The sequence below is a fragment of the Salvia miltiorrhiza genome, chromosome 2 (assembly GCF_028751815.1).
Source record: "Salvia miltiorrhiza cultivar Shanhuang (shh) chromosome 2, IMPLAD_Smil_shh, whole genome shotgun sequence".
In the NCBI taxonomy this organism is placed as follows: domain Eukaryota; kingdom Viridiplantae; phylum Streptophyta; class Magnoliopsida; order Lamiales; family Lamiaceae; genus Salvia; species Salvia miltiorrhiza.
The window spans coordinates 46,330,062-46,349,161 of NC_080388.1; the positions used below are offsets into that span (position 1 = coordinate 46,330,062).

The 19,100-nt window shown below is 36.3% G+C and overlaps 4 protein-coding genes across 7 annotated transcripts; 3 read left to right on the forward strand and 1 right to left on the reverse strand.

Moving 5' to 3' along the window:
* Nucleotides 1-1,936: 1,936 nt before the first annotated feature.
* On the forward strand, nucleotides 1,937-5,292 carry LOC131011707 (serine decarboxylase-like). Of its 2 annotated transcripts, none has more exons than XM_057939504.1 (6): nucleotides 1,937-2,198; nucleotides 2,302-2,643; nucleotides 3,347-3,578; nucleotides 3,682-3,875; nucleotides 4,013-4,149; nucleotides 4,642-5,292. In XM_057939504.1, exons 1-6 carry the CDS (start codon nucleotides 2,090-2,092, stop codon nucleotides 5,206-5,208), a joined length of 1,581 nt encoding a protein of 526 aa, XP_057795487.1. In that variant the 5' UTR covers nucleotides 1,937-2,089; the 3' UTR covers nucleotides 5,209-5,292. The 2 variants fall into 2 exon arrangements, with proteins under 2 accessions (XP_057795487.1, XP_057795488.1); XM_057939505.1 differs by having other exon boundaries at nucleotides 2,040-2,198; nucleotides 2,291-2,643.
* A 147-nt stretch (nucleotides 5,293-5,439) lies between these two features.
* Nucleotides 5,440-7,770, forward strand: LOC131011708 (nuclear transcription factor Y subunit B-1). Of its 2 annotated transcripts, none has more exons than XM_057939506.1 (2): nucleotides 5,440-5,719; nucleotides 7,045-7,770. In XM_057939506.1, exons 1-2 carry the CDS (start codon nucleotides 5,656-5,658, stop codon nucleotides 7,593-7,595), a joined length of 615 nt encoding a protein of 204 aa, XP_057795489.1. In that variant the 5' UTR covers nucleotides 5,440-5,655; the 3' UTR covers nucleotides 7,596-7,770. The 2 variants fall into 2 exon arrangements, with proteins under 2 accessions (XP_057795489.1, XP_057795490.1); XM_057939507.1 differs by having other exon boundaries at nucleotides 5,470-5,719; nucleotides 7,057-7,770.
* Nucleotides 7,771-12,871: 5,101 nt separating this feature from the next.
* Nucleotides 12,872-13,533, reverse strand: LOC131009615 (uncharacterized). Its single transcript, XM_057937030.1, has 2 exons — nucleotides 13,390-13,533; nucleotides 12,872-13,327 (listed from the first exon to the last, which is right to left on the reverse strand). The coding sequence occupies exons 1-2, from the start codon at nucleotides 13,531-13,533 to the stop codon at nucleotides 12,872-12,874; spliced, it is 600 nt and encodes a 199-aa protein (XP_057793013.1).
* Nucleotides 13,534-15,549: 2,016 nt separating this feature from the next.
* Nucleotides 15,550-18,896, forward strand: LOC131011710 (serine decarboxylase-like). 2 transcript variants are annotated; one of them, XM_057939508.1, is made up of 6 exons: nucleotides 15,550-15,757; nucleotides 15,861-16,202; nucleotides 16,906-17,137; nucleotides 17,237-17,430; nucleotides 17,568-17,704; nucleotides 18,196-18,896. In XM_057939508.1, the coding sequence occupies exons 1-6, from the start codon at nucleotides 15,649-15,651 to the stop codon at nucleotides 18,760-18,762; spliced, it is 1,581 nt and encodes a 526-aa protein (XP_057795491.1). In that variant the 5' UTR covers nucleotides 15,550-15,648; the 3' UTR covers nucleotides 18,763-18,896. The 2 variants fall into 2 exon arrangements, with proteins under 2 accessions (XP_057795491.1, XP_057795492.1); XM_057939509.1 differs by having other exon boundaries at nucleotides 15,619-15,757; nucleotides 15,850-16,202.
* Nucleotides 18,897-19,100: the final 204 nt, after the last annotated feature.

The following is a 19,100-nucleotide window of genomic DNA, read 5'->3' on the forward strand; positions in this document are numbered from 1 at the left end:
CTTGTAATGCACTATCTAACATTGTTTGTTGCCTACTTCGAGCTTAACTTTGCTCTTTAAGTTTGATTATTGCTATCTTTTTTCAAGTTTGATTTTTATTATTTTCTTCGGGTCTGATTTTTGTTATCGTCTTCAATTTTTTCAAGTCTGATTTTTGTTATTTTCTTTAAGTCTGATTCTTTTTTATCATCTTCAAGACTTCGTATTTTTTAGCATCCTGATATTGATTTTACCTTTGAGCCTTTGATTTAATCTATAATAATTTTAAAAATAATTTATTGAAATTTTATTTATTAGCTTGAGTCCAAAAAAAGAATGTACAAAACCATCAACATCACCATTAATTAACTTCTAACTTTATGTTCGGTTCCGATTTAATATGCACAAATATTCAAATTTAAAAATACTCGACACAAATATATAGATAATCAAACAAAAATATAAAAAATAAATAATTATAGTTTAATCTAGATTAAATCAAACCGAACAAAAATATTTCAATCCGATTGATTTGATATGTTAATTTAATTTCAATTTGAGAAGAAGAAGAAAATTGGATTTAGGTTTAAACCAAACCAGTATGTCCGATTGCATTTTCCAAATGTATTGCGTCGAGTTGGGATGTCATTTTTATATATTGTAAATTATTTTCATGGTACACATATCATATGTAAGCTCCAAGTTAACCTACTTTTTGCATCCTTTCAATATAAGAACATCCACATCTGTTGAGTAAGTAGCTTGCATTGTGGAGACTCATCCAACTTACTCATATCCATTGTAAAAAGTGGACGAGTAAGCCCCCTTACATCCGTTGCGTAAGATTCGAGTAAGCATAAAAGTGGTGCATGCATGCACGCGCCTTACATAAAGGCGGACGAGCCCTACTCATTCGGATGAGTAAGGCTCGAGTAAGCCACCACCCACATCTTACTCATTGGCCAGCTTAATTGAGTAAGGCCTCTTGAGTAAGCCGATGTGAGTGCTCTAATGAAGTTAAAATGGACTACATATGATTTACAAAAGAGAAAGTAGCCTTAATTTAAAATCATTTAGTTCATCTTTTGGAGCCTGGGACATATTAATGTAGTAATGACTAATATAATGATCTATTTATTAAAGTGATTGAATGCATTATAAGAGTGTATTCTCTTTGATTGATAAATTGATCATGAAAAAAATGAGAGATAACAAAAAAATTCTCCCTATAAATGTCTCATTTCTTTATAGTCATTTCCTACAAAAGAGAATTTCACCATTTTTTATTAATCATTTTCACTTCAAAGAGATATAATATTATCGCACCATTTTCATTCATCATTTTCACTTCAAGGAGAGAGAATATTATCACACAAAAAATAGATGGATAATATTATCCATCCTTGGAGTGAAAACAATGAATGATTGAATTCTCTTTTATAGGACATATGAATATTTGAAATTACATCTTTTATTGAATCTTCAGATAATTTAAACAATACATCAATGAGATCGTTAGATGCATGATCATCATTATCATCACCATTTGTTATTCTTTAACTATAACACTATGCAATTGAATCATAAATATATTATTAAATATTCAATTTCCAATACCAACAGTCTAATCTGAAATTTCCTTCAACTCAATGAACTTCATACTCAATGCCATATTTTGAAGTCTATGTTCTTAATCAACCGTAAGACTATGCAATTAAGTCATAAGTATACTGACTAAATATTCAATAAATAATTAAATAAATATATTATATAATCCATATTTAATCATAAATCTTATCAATATTAATATTTTAATAATTGTATTTATATTTTAATAATTTTATTTATATTTACCGAACATATGCAATCATTTTAGATTCAATTTAAATCAAATTAAGTTTTACTGGATTCAATTTAAATCAAATCAAGTTTTACTTTTAGATTAGAAAAGTATGACAAATAAAGTAGCAATTCCGGCACAATTTAAGTCGGCTGCATATTGTATTACTAGCATTTTGCATTTTGCAGTTTAGCATACAGGATACGACACCATTTGAAGCGTTTTATCTCTCTCTCTCTCTCTCTCTCTCTCTCTCTCTCTCTCTCTCTTATGTATATATATAAATCTAAGACAAAGCAGCGCACTTGCTCTTCTTCACCTTTCATCTCCGCCGCCTCTTTCGCCCATTTTTCGCGCTTTTCCAAGTATTTGCTCGCAGGTATTCAGTTATTTTCGCATTTTCCAAATTTCGATTTCATTTTTCCTCCGTCGGAAGTATGAGTATTTTTACCTTTTCCTATTTTTTCGGAGGCATTGGGCAGCTAGGGTGATGGTTGGGAGCAGCATTGGGCTCGAGGCAACGATGTCCTCCAACGGATCTTTGGTTAACGGAAAGGCTTTGGATCGGATGACCGCGGCGGAAGAACTAGCCTTTGATCCGACGGAGGTGGTATCGGAGGCAGTTCCGCGGGTGGTGGAGTCGACCGGTGTAGATGGAGAGATCACGAGAGAGATCGTTTTGGGGAGAAACGTGCATACCACGTGCTTTGAGGTGACGGAGCCCGACGCCGACGACGAGTCTACCGGAGATAAGGATGCTTACATGGCAAGTGTGTTGGCGAGGTACCGGAAAACGCTCGTAGAAAGGACCAAGCACCATTTAGGTATGAGTGTTGGGTCTTCTGATCTGCGTTTGATGTTGTTAATTTGGAAATATAGTGCGATTTTTTCTATCAATTTAGTATTTGATTGAATAGCGACGCGTTCGAATTGGTGTTTGTGCTGTGGTCTAAATTTCACGTACACTTAATCCGTATGAAGCGGCATGAATCTTGCATCGGGACTGTCACCGTGATGTTTTACTTGGTTTTTTGAAATTAACGGTTGAACTTCACCTTTACCGGTTTACTTTATTCACTTTTGCTTGAAAATGACGTTAACTGTTCTTTCGTGCTGCTTCTTGTAGTAGTTACTGATTCTGAGGGGACATGGTTTTTGTTTTCCCATCTTTTATGTTTTGATATTGGCAAACTCAGTTATACGTTCATTTGAACTCTCTAGAGGAGGTTCCTTGGGACTGGGGCATATAATTGCAAGTTAAAAGCTGGATAAATTGCTTGTGTTAGGTCTGTCTATAAGGATTTGAGTGATTATGCACACATCACTCAGTCTTTGGATTTGAGGTGGTGTATGCTGACAACTGGATCCTTTCTAAGATTAACTTGTTTATGCTGATCTGCTTGTCAGCTTCCATAATGTATTAGAGTTTTGTTAAGTAGCTAGTTGAAGTTTCTAAATGAAGCTTAAGGGTAACTCTCATAATTCCACTGGTCTGAATGTTTCCCCGATTTGTTTCGTTTTACACAGGATATCCATACAATCTGGACTTTGATTATGGTGCACTTGGTCAGTTGCAGCATTTCTCTATTAACAATCTTGGAGATCCATTTATTGAGAGCAACTACGGTGTGCACTCTAGACAGTTTGAAGTGGGTGTTTTGGATTGGTTTGCCCGCCTGTGGGAAATTGAGAAGGATGACTACTGGGGATACATCACAAACTGTGGTACTGAGGGTAATCTTCATGGGATCCTTGTTGGGTAAGTGCCTTACTTTTTTCTTAGTCTCACATTTTATTCATAGGGGTTTCTTTTGTAGGTCGGAACATATTCTGATTTTAGTTGATTGATACATTATAAACAGAAGAGAAGTTTTCCCTGATGGAGTTTTATATGGATCGAAGGAGTCCCATTACTCCGTGTTCAAAGCAGCAAGAATGTACAGAATGGAGTGTGTAAAAGTTGGGACTCTGATCACTGGAGAGATTGACTGCACAGATTTTAAAGCAAAGCTGCTTCAGAACAAGAATAAACCAGCTATCATTAATGTGAATATAGGTAATTCTTTCTCCTCTATTCTTCAAACATGAAAATGTGCAATAGAAATGGAGGTTAACATGTGCTTATGTACCGTATCCCATCGACATATTCAGCAGCAGATTCTGATGTTTACTGATTTATAATCCAAATTGCAGGAACTACTGTTAAAGGGGCTGTTGACGACCTCGATCTTGTTATACAGACCCTTGGAGAATGTGGATTTTCACATGATAGATTCTACATCCACTGTGATGGTGCTTTGTTTGGTCTTATGATGCCATTTGTTAAAAAGGTTTGCAAACTCTGCTGTTCTATTTGTTCTGTATATTTTTCCTATCCATAATGTTCTGGTCTTTGGCTATATTAAACATTACTGTTGGTTTCCTCATGGTAATACCTAACGAGTTGAGTAGATATGTTTTGATTTAATTTAGCATGGAATATTTGAAAAATAAGTCATGGATGGAAAAATAAATGGTTTAGTCGAAACATGTGTGATCGGCGTAATTTTACTTACATGGTTTAGCATTACTTAATATTTATAGATTAACAAATCGTCACACTAAAAATGCCTCTCTCTAGCATCTCGAAATGGAAAGATTCAAAAGAAGTGAAATCATTGAATCCAATCAATTCTAAGTACGAACAGACTCTACTTCCCTGCTTCTATTTGTTTGTGCTTCTGAACTTTATCTCATGCTATAGTTTTGTAACTAGGTTTATTAATTAAGTCTAGGCATTTTCTATACAATGCTCTTGCTAAGTAGTCTGCGTTGTTTTTCAGGCACCCAAAGTTTCATTCAAGAAGCCTATTGGAAGTGTTAGTGTTTCAGGCCACAAGTTTGTGGGATGCCCAATGCCTTGTGGAGTGCAAGTAACGAGGATGAAACACATCAATGCTCTTTCAAGTAATGTAGAATATCTTGCCTCCAGAGATGCAACGATCATGGGAAGCCGGAATGGTCATGCTCCAATCTTCTTGTGGTACACTCTAAACAGAAAAGGATACAAAGGATTCCAAAAAGAAGTGCAAAAGTGCCTCAGAAATGCTCACTATTTGAAAGACCGACTCAGGGATGCAGGAATCAGTGCGATGCTCAACGAGTTGAGCAGTACGGTAGTGTTTGAGCGGCCTCGAGATGAAGAATTTGTTCGCCGTTGGCAACTTGCCTGTGAGAGAAACATGGCACATATTGTTGTGATGCCCAATGTGACCATTGAGAAACTGGATTCCTTCTTGAATGAGTTAATTCAAGGGCGATCGATTTGGTATAAAGATGAAAAGGTTCGCCCCCCTTGTCTAGAAACGGATATTGGGAGCCACAACTGTTCTTGTGCTCTTCACAAGTGATGTATTTGTGACTTGTAGTTGATTTCTCTGTCGAAACACTTCACTTTAGAAAAAAGTTGTAATAAAATTGAATCTTACTCCGAATCAGAGTCGAACACGAGGAGACGGCAGAGAGGGCAGATTATTTTATGCAGCTTGCATCGAAAATACGCAAGGTCGGCTGGAAAGGAAAAATGAAACCATAAGGGAGAGAGAGAGAGAGAGAGAGGAAAATGCGGAGGAAAAAGGGCACATAAATGTCGTCTGCCGGTCAAGCCCCTTATTTTTCAACGGCGAATGCCCTTCTCTTGTTTGCAACGCCTCCCCGCCACGTGTCCTTCTCTTTTCTTCCTCCTCTATCAATTAATCACCACTCCTTTTCCAAAAACAACTAAAGAAAAATATTTCTGTGTTATAATTAAGTCTCTCTCTGCGTGTGTGTGTGTGTGATATAGAGAGAGAGAGAAGATGGAACTCGGAGGGAACAATGGAGGCTTCCATGGCTACCGCAGGCTCACAACAACCAACTCCGGTGAGTTGTTGAATTAGGGTTTTTGCTTCCATGTTCATCATTTCCCCCACCTTTTTAAATTTCTTCTTCTTCTTTCCTTCTAGCACGAGTGTTTTAATTTGTTTAAATGTCTACATTTTCTCCTCTTGTTTTAGAGCGTTATTTATGTGTAGTGAACATGTAGACTACTCCAATGCGATGCTCATGTTGTGCATGCGAATGCGCTTTCACGGTTTCTTCCACTCAAGAGATGCAATAACAACTTAAAAATCGAAGCTTTTCTTAATTTATGAGAAACATAAATAATGCAGCATGAAAGAAGAAACGAGGTAGATGCAGAATTGTAATAAAACAGTTGTTGATCTGGAGTGTCTGAAACCAACATTGTATAGAGAGAGGTGGGATGAGAAATGTAAGTGCAAATTGTAGCTAGGTGAGAGGCATTGTGTAAAAGAGGACAAATTACAGAAACAAGTGGCGAACATGCAGTATTTGGCCCCAAATTCACACGTGTCACTCATGCATTCTCAGACACACTTCACCCTACTCTACTCTACAAGTCTTTTCTATGACTCCATCACCATAAATTACCACACGATTTTTTTTTCCCCATCCGTCCAGGCATCATTCTCTCCTCATATATATTATACTTTCTTTCTTCGGTATAAACACGATAAAAACATTTATGCATTGACTTCAAAGATACCTGCACTCATATTAAACACTAATATATTCAAATCACTAGCTCAGGTGCTTATCTGCTGCTGTCTGCCTACTGCTTTCAATCTTTGTCCACATTTTAAAAGACTTGCACCTTTTCAAATAATTATAAAAACAGTATACCTTTATCTTCGTTTTTGCCTTTCTCTAGTAGGAGGGAAGTCGGTCATTTATTGTTGATTCCCATGATTTTAACTTTTCTTATTTGGGTGGTGGCAGAGAAATTCAATTGTAAAATAACAATTTAATGCATTTTGCCTAATAATTGATTGTGGTATGTACATGATATGGAAATTAAAAAAAGTACAATTTGAAGCAGAAAATGTGGGCATACCAAATATCAAATACCAAGAACGCTGTTTATGATGAATGGTTAGCTACTGAACAAAGTCTAAAGACGTCAACAAATTCTGCTGGCCTCTATCCTCTTTATCTTTTCACCAAATTTTGTCTTACACGAGCCAAACCTAATTAAGTTCTCTTGGCATTTATTGTTGATGAGCCCATTCATATCCTGGCTATTGGGCCAAAGCGGCCCATGTGATTGGCTTTAATAATTATAATGTGATTATTGTTTTAAGTATGAATTAATTAAGAAAAAGAATGGTGTTGGTGGTGGTAAACAGAGTTGAAAGCAGCAGACATGAGCAACCAGCATGGCGGGGAGGAGTCGGAATGCATCGTCCGCGAGCAGGATCGGTTCATGCCGATAGCCAACGTGATCAGGATCATGCGCAAGATCCTCCCTCCCCACGCTAAAATATCCGATGACGCCAAGGAGACCATCCAAGAATGCGTCTCCGAGTACATCAGCTTCATCACCAGCGAGGCCAACGACCGCTGCCAGCGCGAGCAGCGCAAGACCATCACCGCCGAGGATGTCCTCTGGGCCATGAGCAAGCTTGGCTTCGACGACTACATCGAGCCCCTCACCGTCTACCTTCACCGCTACCGCGAGTTTGATGGCGGCTCCTTGAGAGGGGAGCCTCTCGTCAAGAGGATGGTCGACCACGCCTCCATGGGTTTCCACGGCTTTCCGCCACCGGCTTTCCACCACCATGGCTTCTTCGGAGCTGCACCTATGAATTTCTTCAAGGATTCACCTAATGCTGGCCCATCGCAGCAGGCTGCAGTCGCCTGCATTGAGCCTTTCCCCCAGCATAAGGACCAATTGTAGGTAATGCTGGTATCATTTCTAATGTTGTTTTAGGTTTTTCCAGATGTAACGTAGACGACTTAACCTTCTGTTTTGCAAATTTCCAAACAATTCCCTGCTCTTCTGTTCTCTTTAATTAATTGGGATTTATAGCCTTTGCTTCAAATACCCGAATTTGAAAATTGATTACCTTCAATGCGACTGTGCCCTGCAATGCTAATTTAAACAATACAATTACTATGCTTAATTAGAAACACCTATGCTTAATTTATGCTTTACTATGCTTAATTAGAAACACCTATGCTTAATTTATGCACTATGCGCAAATTATAAACACCTATTCGCAATTCATAAACTATGCGCAAGTGATGCACTATGCGCAAATTATTACACTATAGTATGCGCAAATTCATACAGTACGAGATGCGCAAATTATAAGCAAATGCTAAATATATTTAAAAAATAAAATATAATAATCAACATCAATTACTCTTTTAAAATTCAAATTAAAAAAAATAAATTTACAATTTTATATAAAGTGTGATGGTAATTATAATTATTAAATAATTAAAAATTATTTGATAAATTTAGAGTTACATATTATTATTATTATTATTATCAAATGAAATTTAAGAAAAATAAGTAAAATGGAGAGATGAGAGAGAAACAAATAATTTAGTTTGAAACTTTAAATTTCAATATCTTTTTTATCTTTAATCTATTTTATACCTATTATATATCAAATTAAAGCTAATTTCATGATCTTTAATTTGCTACGCGTATTAAATATTTTATCATTACTCAAATTACACAATTTTCAGAAAGATAAAAAAATATATATAAACGAATAAACAAATTACACAATTCTCAAATTACACAAATTTCAAATTATAAACGAATTTCTACACTATGCGCAAATTCAATAGTGTATGCGCAATTTAAAAACTCTAACACCATTTAAATGCCCAATTTAAAAACTGAACACCATTTAATCGATAATAATATTTACGCAATCTTTATCTTTACATATATATATATATATATATATATAAAGCAAAGTAAATGTCAATAAATTTAATTTAAAGGATAATTTTGGAATTGGAAAAATTGAATAACTAAAAACCAAATCATGTTTTGACACACGTTTTTTCAAAAAGAAAAAAACTGTGAATCCCATTGAAATATTGCAAAACCGTCAAATTGGTTCAATATATACACGATTTTCTATTTTTACACATGAAAGGAGTACTGTATATTTTTAAGTATATACACAATTTTTAAGTATATTGAAATTGGTTCAATATATATAACACAATTTTCTATTTTTAAGCTGTTTTCCTTTTCTCATTTTATAGATAGAACCCGATTTTCTATTTTTAAGTAATTGTGTGCTAAATCAAATATATAATATACATCTTGAATGAAAGATCATAAAATAACCTTTATTTTGATATATAACATGTAAAAGATAGATTAAAATGAGCAAGTTATGTTAACTTAAAGTTGTAATATATCAAGTAATTTATAGTTGTAAACAATTATGTTTTCCTTCATAAAGTAATGACATTTTACTTGAAATTAGAAATAGTAATAAATTTTTAAAATGATCAAATTATGTGGTTTTATTTATTTTATATAAAAAATTATTAATATCATATTATCTAATTATCATAAAATAATATTATATTATATATCTATAATTTATTTTAAGAAATATTAATTTTGTACAATTATGTACATGTACTTTCTCGGTAAAATATTTACTAATGTATATTATTTCAAAATATGATTGTTATTTTAATTTTATACTTAGTTATTTCTTTCTTTTCATGTCAAATACATATGCTATGTTAATATATATATTTTATTTTTCATTATTTGTAAATATGTACTTTCTCAAACTCTCATCCAATTAATTGATCATTATAATTTTTTCTTAAAATTGTATACAAAAAGGAGTGTATATGCACATTTTCAGTAGTCTCATTCAAGTTATTGATTATGAAATCTTACATAATAAAAAGGTGAGTAATTCTTTTTCTAAAATATGGATGATATAGTAAAATATCTATTAATATATAATATTCTTAAATAAATATACAACCAATTATTATGTGATATGGGGGGTGTATTTCTAGAAAATACGAGAAGTGTGTAATATTTTTATTTTTATTTTATTTATTTCTTAAACAAAACACAATTTTTATTTATATTCGCCGCGTATAGCGCGAGAGGTACACTAATCTATACTATATTAAAAAGGGAGTTTTCAATCGAAAATCAATTTCAAATTGATTTGAATGGCAATTTTGTAAATTAGAGAAAAATTAAAGTCATAATTTATGCTAAGTTCAAATTATTATATTTACAAAATCAACCATCAATATCATGTACCATTAATTGCATAAAAAAAAGGTTTAAAAAAATAACTGCTCATTAGTAGCCAAATAACTGCATTTATTTCTTTAGAGACCGCCACTAATATTTCATTTACATATTTTCATGTAAATATATTTAGAAAGCCAAAATTATGAAATGGAAAATGGATAAATTTTTTAGATTTATCACGTGGTTAAAATATACTATCGAAATTTGAAAGTTAATCATTTTAGATTCCTTGCACAATCACATCATCCATATAATTTAGGTTTCTTGTAATAATATATTAAAATGGAAATTTTCAATTTGAAATCAATTACAAATCAATTTGAAGATTGAATGGTAATTTGCAGTTATAATATAATTGAAGGTTTATTTGGATATTGTATTTTTTATTTTTATTTTCTTTTTCTTTAATTTCTTATTTTTCATTTTATTCTTTCTAAATTATGAAATTCGATTAATTATAAAATATTTAATATGCATATCAAATTAAAGATGATAAGAGTTTTAGTTTGATATATTTTATGTAAATATTTGATTTAAAATGTAAACTTCATATTTGTTTAAATATCAACATTTTAAAATTTTCACTCTCTCATCTTTTTTAGAATAAATTATTTTTTTAATTTTTTAACTTCTTTTTTACTTTTCATAATATCAAATATTTTAATTGTTTGTTAGTACTATTTTATACTCCCTTTGTCCCAATAATAGTGTCTCATAACTTTTTGACACGAAAATTAAGAAATGTGTAAAACTAGATAAAATGAGTTGGTAGAAATTATTTAAATATTGTGTACAGAGAGATAATATATTGTCAAAAAGGGAATGAAACATTACTATTGGGACAATCAAAAAATGAAAGTGGGACACTATTATTGGAACGGATGGAGTATTTTACTTTAATATTCAACTCAAATATTTTTATTTAAATTAGTTTCATAGTTATATTTATATATACGAGAATTGAATAATATTAATTTTATATAAATATAAAATATAAAAATATTTTTCCGTGCATTGTACGGAGTGCAAATACTAGTATATATAAAAAGCAAGTAAATGTAATTTAATTCAATTAAAATGGTGTAATTGGAATTTATGGGACAAAATTGCTTAATCCACTACTGCCGAAAATTTCTCTCCTAAAAAACTGCTACTGATTGTTACATTTTCTTCTATATTTATTTTTCTTCCTAAACATAAGCATGAGTTGTTCTCTATCTAAAGTTAAACACCATGCGTATGTTATATAAGAAAAGTCACTCTAAAGAACATGAAATAATTAAAAATATTAACAATATTCAATGATTTCTTCTTCCAAAAAGATAAACAAATTAATAAATATATAAATATTAAAGAATTATATCTTTTTACTGGTTATCTCTCTAAACAAAAATATTCTAATTCAACATTAATTAAATAATCTTTTTTTTTTTGTCGATAAAAGAAAGATATATTAATGGAACAAAAAAGCACAATGGTACCAGAGGTACTCAATTACAAAAAGTCCGTATTCCTTAGAGCACCACAAAGGGAATGGAATACTTGTATCCACTATGTGAAAAATTGAATTTCAACTCCACATCCTACCTTTAATTTCCTGCGTAACTTTTTGTATCTCCCAGACCTTTCCTTGGAACCTTCTCTCATTCTGGCATCTCCACAGAATCTAGATCGTACCAATCCACAATGCTTTCAAGAATTTCCGACATCTCTTTCCTTTGCTACTATAGATGAAATACAAGAAGTGTTGAGATAACCCTTTTGGTTTTGCTGCCTTGATGTTGATCCATTGCTGCATATTGTTCCACACTTGTTCTGTTTTTGGGCAATGAAGGAGCACGTGCTCCACCGGCCATCGCACATGCATTGCACCACCTCTCTTCATCTGCAATTTGTATCTTTCTTTTGAGAAGATTGTCACATGTGGCAAGTCGATTCCTCAAACTTCGCCAAGCCGTCACCCTCGCCTTATGATTTGTAGGTGCATTCCACACTTTCGCCATTTCCGCCGCAGAGGACGCCACCTCCTCTCTTTTCTCCTTGGCTATAGTCTCATACGCCGAAGAAGTAGAAAACGTGCCATCTTTTGCCGCTTTCCATCTCCATCCGTCCTTCTTACCTAGACAAGGAACAACATCAGAAATAACCTCCGTAAGTTGGTTGAACCAGCTCACTTCCCTCCCTCTCAATCCTCTACGTCATCTAAGCTCCCATGCCCACACACCTCCCTCCTATTTTTCGAATTCCCCCACCCTTCCTTTCTTGTCTTCACTCAGCTGAAATAACTTTGGAAACCTGAATTTAAACGGTACCCTCCCTACCCAAGCCTCTTCCCAAAAACTAGTGTTCAAGCCATCCCCAATTTCTCTATAGATATTATCCGTAAACCATTTTTCTCCCGACCCATCCCTTCCCCCACCCTTTTCAACAATGTTCACCCACCATCCTGATCTCCCTCCTCTCCCTCCCACCGAACAGCCCCCCTCTTCCCCCCATACCAGCTCACCGTGTACCGATTTAATGATCTTCGCCCACAGCGCATCCCCATCAACCAAATATCTCCAAAACCACTTAAGCACTAATGCTCTATTGAACCATTCAATATTTTTCAAACTAAGACCTCCATCACATTTTTTTAAACAAAGCACACTCCATTTAATCCATGGAATACCCCCGCCCCCCTTTCCCCCACATAAATTTTCCACACACCGAGCCAAGGTTATGCACGACACTTTTAGGAATAGTAGCGAAGGAGAGTTGATACACCGGAATGGCTTGCAGAACCGATTTAACCAGAGTGATTCGACCTGCCAAGGATGTAGGATTCTTCTTCCACCCTTTGATTTTATTTGACACCTTTTCCTCAAGACGAATCCAATCAACATTGTTATTAGCACGTCCCCCCACCTTTATGCTGAGATAGCTAAAGGGGAGAGAGCCCACTCTACATCCAAGCATCTCCGCCCACCTCTCAATCTTTCTTCGGCCATCCCCACTCCCATTAGTGAGCTCTTTTCAAAGTTTACTGCAAGGCCCGACATAAACTGAAACAACAACAAGATATTCCTCATTGCAGTTACATTCCTCTCCTCCGGGTCCACGATAAAAATCGTATCATCGGCGTATTGTAATAGAGCAAGCTGAATCTTATCATTCCCTATCTTGGCGGGAACCAACAGTTCCCTAGCAATTGCTCTCTCGACCAAAGCATTGAGCCCTTCCGCGATAATCAAAAACAAAAAGGAGACATTGGATCTCCTTGTCTCAATCCCCTCTCCATTTTGAAATCTTTGGTAGACGACCCGTTCACCAGTATACTTTCCGAGGCTGAAGACAAACACCCCTTCATCCACTTTCTCCATGTGCTATCAAAGTTCAAATTAACTAGCAATGCATCGAGGAAGTCCCACTCGACGGAGTCGTATGCCTTTGCAAAATCAATCTTGAAGAAAGTTCTCCCCATTTTCTTCTTCTTCGCCTCCATGATTGATTCGTTAAGTATGACCACCCCATCAAGGTTGTAGCGGCCTTTCACAAAAGCGCTTTGGCTGTTCGATATAATCGATCCCATAACCTGCTTTAGTCTTTCCGCCAAATTTTTTGCCAAGATCTTATATAAGCTGGTGATCAAGGAAATTGGCTTGAAACCATTTAACGATTATGCTCCCTCTTTTTTCGGAATCAAAACAATGAAGGAGGCGTTACCCCCATTCGGCAGTCTACCGTTGGAGTGGAACTCCTTCATAACTTGAACCAAATCCTCTTGAACAGTTTGCCAAGCCTTCCTCCAGAAGATAAAGTTGAAACCATCTGGTCCCGGGCTTTTGTCTCCGCTGCAACTCCAAATCGCCTCTTTGATTTCATCAACTTCAAAATCTCTTATCAACCACTGCTTCTCAGTCTCTGAAAGTTTCCTCTTGAAAAAATCACCAGGTAGATCTGGAAGTTGACGTGTGTTCTTCCTAAAGAATCCCTCAAAATGGTCTCTGATTTTAACTTTGACCTCCTCCGGCTTTGAGACCCATCGGTTTTCGAAGTAGAGTCCTGTAATCTCATTTCTCTACCTTTTCCCCATTATGGCACGGTGGTAGAAACTCGTATTCATATCACCCTCCTTAATCCATCGCAGCTTGGCCTTCTGTTTAAGCACACTTTGCTTTTCTTTGATTTGAATGGTAAGTTTTGCTTGCGCCTCGTTCCTCTTAATAATCTCTTCCTCCACCAACGCATTGTTCTCATCTTTGTGATCCAACTCCTGAATTTCTATTTTCAGCCTCTGAATCTTGCCATCAATGATCCCATACGAGACTTTGTTCCAAATTTTCAGCTCCTCCTTAAGCTTCTTTAACTTTTCCTTCACCACAAACCACCTCCACCCCTGGATATCCTTTACCAACCATGTTGGAAATTGGTTGTGAGTAACCAATGTTTGATAATTTTTCGAATACCGAAAACATTTAATTTAACATAATTAAATGGGACATGATCGATCTACGTTCCGAGTAGATGATCGTAGTATATTTATTTACTCAAAACCGATTTCCGGTGAGTGAGAAATATTATTTAAAGTTGGGTACTTGAAACATGGAGCTGTGGGAAAAGATAAGCATTAAATAAGATTTAATGCTTATCCCACATCGGAATGTGGATCACATTTATTACAGTATAAAAGCTATTACATCACAGGATGTAATAAAACTGTGTGCACACGTGACGGGTTGCAAAGCCCACATGCGCGCGCCGCCGCCGCCGCCGCCCGCCCCGGCCCCGGCCCCGCCGCCCGTCGCCCGTCGCCCGGCCCCGGTCCCGGCCCGTCCCCGTCACCCGACACGCGGCCGTGGACTTGGATCTTGGCAATTGGTCTTTGGGTGGCCTTTGGGCCTACGCCAGGCCCATACCAACTCTTTGAAACAAGCAAACTAGCATACTGAAACTCTGCTGCACTCTGCATCATCGTTTCATCTTTGGGGACGACACGCCAAACCGAGAGCACTACCGGGGCGTATCTCGCCTCGGCTGCATTTCCTGGTTTATTACATTGTAATTTCAATACAGTTTTTGCCTTGTAATCTCATCTCCTACATTTCTGTGTTTCATTGTAACTACGCCCGCGAGCTTATTATTGGGCCCCAATTCTCTTTCTTTGATGTGAGCAAAATCGGACAATGATCCGATAACGAGCGTTGTAAACCTCTGCTTGTAGCACCTTCCCATGTTGACAACCATTTCTCATTAACGAAGAATCTATCCAACTTGCTCTTACTGGCCCCGTTTGGTTAATACCAAGTATACTTGCGGCCTTGGATTCTTATTTCCTCTAAATCATTATCACGAATGAAGCTGTCGAAGAGTCTTGTATCCACTGCTCCGTATCCTTCATGCTGCCCATTCTTTCTTCCCTTCTCCTCACCGCATTAAAATCCCCCATAACACAAGCACATGCAATCATTTTAGATTCAATTTAAATCAAATTAAGTTTTACTAGATTCAATTTAAATCAAATCAAGTTTTACTTTTAGATTAGAAAAGTATGACAAATAAAGTAGCAATTCCGGCACAATTTAAGTCGGCTGCATATTTTTTACTAGCATTTTGCATTTTGCATTTTGCAGTTTAGCATACAGGATACGACACCATTTGAAGCGTTTTATCCCTCTCTCTCTCTCTCTCTCTCTCTCTCTCTCTCATGTATATATATAAATCTAAGACAAAGCAGCGCACTTGCTCTTCTTCACCTTTCATCTCCGCCGCCTCTTTCGCCCATTTTTCGCGCTTTTCCAAGTATTTGCTCGCAGGTATTCTGTTATTTTCGCATTTTCCAAATTTCGATTTCATTTTTCCTCCGTCGGAAGTATGAGTATTTTTACCTTTTCCTATTTTTTCGGAGGCATTGGGCAGCTAGGGTGATGGTTGGGAGCAGCATTGAGCTCGAGGCAACGATGTCCTCCAACGGATCTTTGGTTAACGGAAAGGCTTTGGATCGGATGACCGCGGCGGAAGAACTAGCCTTTGATCCGACGGAGGTGGTATCGGAGGCAGTTCCGCGGGTGGTGGAGTCGACCGGTGTAGATGGAGAGATCACGAGAGAGATCGTTTTGGGGAGAAACGTGCATACCACGTGCTTTGAGGTGACGGAGCCCGACGCCGACGACGAGTCTACCGGAGATAAGGATGCTTACATGGCAAGTGTGTTGGCGAGGTACCGGAAAACGCTCGTAGAAAGGACCAAGCACCATTTAGGTATGAGTGTTGGGTCTTCTGATCTGCGTTTGATGTTGTTAATTTGGAAATATAATGCGATTTTTTCTATCAATTTAGTATTTGATTGAATAGTGACGCGTTCGAATTGGTGTTTGTGCTGTGGTCTAAATTTCACGTACACTTAATCCGTATGAAGCGACATGAATCTTGCATCGGGACTGTCACCGTGATGTTTTACTTGATTTTTTGAAATTAACGGTTGAACTTCACCTTTACCGGTTTACTTTATTCACTTTTGCTTGAAAATGACGTTAACTGTTCTTTCGTGCTGCTTCTTGTAGTAGTTACTGATTCTGAGGGGACATGGTTTTTGTTTTCCCATCTTTTATGTTTTGATATTGGCAAACTCAGTTATATGTTCATTTGAACTCTCTAGAGGAGGTTCCTTGGGACTGGGGCATAGAATTGCAAATTAAAAGCTGGATAAATTGCTTGTGTTAGGTCTGTCTATAAGGATTTGAGTGATTATGCACACATCACTCAGTCTTTGGATTTTAGGTGGTGTATGCGGACAACTGCATCCTTTCTAAGATTAACTTGTTTATGCTGATCTGCTTGTCAGCTTCCATAATGTATTAGAGTTTTGTTAAGTAGCTAGTTGAAGTTTCTAAATGAAGCTTAAGGGTAACTCTCATAATTCCACTGGTCTGAATGCTTCCCCGATTTGTTTCGTTTTACACAGGATATCCATACAATCTGGACTTTGATTATGGTGCACTTGGTCAGTTGCAGCATTTCTCTATTAACAATCTTGGAGATCCATTTATTGAGAGCAACTACGGTGTGCACTCTAGACAGTTTGAAGTGGGTGTTTTGGATTGGTTTGCCCGCCTGTGGGAAATTGAGAAGGATGACTACTGGGGATACATCACAAACTGCGGTACTGAGGGTAATCTTCATGGGATCCTTGTTGGGTAAGTGCTTTACTTTTTTCTTTGAGTCTCACATTTTATTCATAGGGGTTTCTTTTGTAGGTCGGGAACATATTCTGATTTTAGTTGATTGATAAACAGAAGAGAAGTTTTCCCTGATGGAGTATTATATGGATCGAAGGAGTCCCATTACTCCGTGTTCAAAGCAGCAAGAATGTACAGAATGGAGTGTGTAAAAGTTGGGACTCTGATCACTGGAGAGATTGACTGCACGGATTTTAAAGCGAAGCTGCTTCAGAACAAGAATAAACCAGCTATCATTAATGTGAATATAGGTAATTCTTTCTTCTCTATTCTTCAAACATGAAAATGTGCAATAGAAATGGAGGTTAACATGTGCTTATGTACCGTATCCCATCGACATATTCAGCAGCAGATTCTGATGTTTTCTGATTTATAATCCAAATTGCAGGAACTACTGTTAAAGGGGCTGTTGACGACCTCGATCTTGTTATACAGACCCTTGAAGAATGTGGATTTTCGCATGATAGATTCTACATCCACTGTGATGGTGCTTTGTTTGGTCTTATGATGCCATTTGTTAAAAAGGTTTGCAAACTCTGCTGTTCTATTTGTTCTGTATATTTTTCCTATCCATAATTCTGGTCTTTGACTTTATTAAACATTGCTGTTGGTTTCCTCATGGTAATACCTAAAGAGTTGAGTAGATATGTTTTGATTTAATTTGGCATGGAATATTTGAAAATTAAGTCATGGATGGAAAAATAAATGGTTTAGTCGAAACATGTGTGATCGGCGTAATTTTACTTATATGGGTTAGCATTACTTAATATTTATAGATTAACAAATCGTCACACTAAAATGCCTCTCTCTAGCATTTCGAAATGGAAAGATTCAAAAGAAGTTAAATCATTGAATCCAATCAATTCTAAGTACGAGCAGACTCTACTTCCCTGCTTCTATTTGTTTATGCTTCTGAACTTTATCTCATGCTATAGTTTTGTAACTAGGTTTATATTCATTAAGTCTAGGCATTTTCTATACAATGCTCTTGCTAAGTAGTCTGCGTTCTTTTTCAGGCACCCAAAGTTTCATTCAAGAAGCCTATTGGAAGTGTTAGTGTTTCAGGCCACAAGTTTGTGGGATGCCCAATGCCTTGTGGAGTGCAACTAACGAGGATGAAACACATCAATGCTCTTTCAAGTAATGTAGAATATCTTGCCTCCAGAGATGCAACGATCATGGGAAGCCGGAATGGTCATGCTCCAATCTTCTTGTGGTACACTCTAAACAGAAAAGGATACAAAGGATTCCAAAAAGAAGTGCAAAAGTGCCTCAGAAATGCTCACTATTTGAAAGACCGACTCAGGGATGCAGGAATCAGTGCGATGCTCAACGAGTTGAGCAGTACAGTAGTGTTTGAGCGGCCTCGAGATGAAGAATTTGTTCGCCGTTGGCAACTTGCCTGTGAGAGAAACATGGCACATATTGTTGTGATGCCCAATGTGACCATTGAGAAACTGGATTACTTCTTGAATGAGTTAATTCAAGGGCGATCGATTTGGTATAAAGATGAAAAGGTTCGCCCCCCTTGTCTAGAAACAGATATTGGGAGCCACAACTGTTCTTGTGCTCTTCACAAGTGATGTATTTGTGAGTTGTAGTTGATTTCTCTGTCGAAACACTTCACTTTAGAAAGTTGTCTCACGTCCCGTTTGTAATAAAATTGAAGAAGATTGTGCTTTGGCATTAAGTATTTGACGTGGTTGTTATAGATTTTCCAACATGCAGCGACCATGTATTATTGTATGGCAATCATGATCTATTAGTTTTATTCTAAAAATGTACGAAGATATCTATGCAGGCCAATGATGCTTAAAGCATAAGTAAGCTGCAGATGTTCTTGAGAGCAGTTCTCTCCATAATAGGCTTAATTATCAGGTGAATCCCTTGTCTAAATCTGCTTCATAAAGAATGCTCTAAT

Bases quoted from the DNA above. Each gene is read 5' to 3' on its own strand.
- LOC131009615 (XM_057937030.1), bottom strand. From the start codon at position 13,533: ATGGGATCGATTATATCGAACAGCCAAAGCGCTTTTGTGAAAGGCCGC. The intron at 13,328-13,389 runs GCATACGACTCC...GAACTTTGATAG, and splicing joins TCAAGATTGATTTTGCAAAG to CACATGGAGAAAGTGGATGA.
- LOC131011708 (XM_057939506.1), top strand. From the start codon at position 5,656: ATGGAACTCGGAGGGAACAATGGAGGCTTCCATGGCTACCGCAGGCTC. The intron at 5,720-7,044 runs GTGAGTTGTTGA...GGTGGTAAACAG, and splicing joins GCTCACAACAACCAACTCCG to AGTTGAAAGCAGCAGACATG.
- LOC131011707 (XM_057939504.1), top strand. From the start codon at position 2,090: ATGTATATATATAAATCTAAGACAAAGCAGCGCACTTGCTCTTCTTCA. The intron at 2,644-3,346 runs GTATGAGTGTTG...CGTTTTACACAG, and splicing joins AAGGACCAAGCACCATTTAG to GATATCCATACAATCTGGAC. The intron at 3,579-3,681 runs GTAAGTGCCTTA...CATTATAAACAG, and splicing joins CTTCATGGGATCCTTGTTGG to AAGAGAAGTTTTCCCTGATG.
- LOC131011710 (XM_057939508.1), top strand. From the start codon at position 15,649: ATGTATATATATAAATCTAAGACAAAGCAGCGCACTTGCTCTTCTTCA. The intron at 15,758-15,860 runs GTATTCTGTTAT...GGCATTGGGCAG, and splicing joins TTCCAAGTATTTGCTCGCAG to CTAGGGTGATGGTTGGGAGC. The intron at 17,138-17,236 runs GTAAGTGCTTTA...ATTGATAAACAG, and splicing joins CTTCATGGGATCCTTGTTGG to AAGAGAAGTTTTCCCTGATG.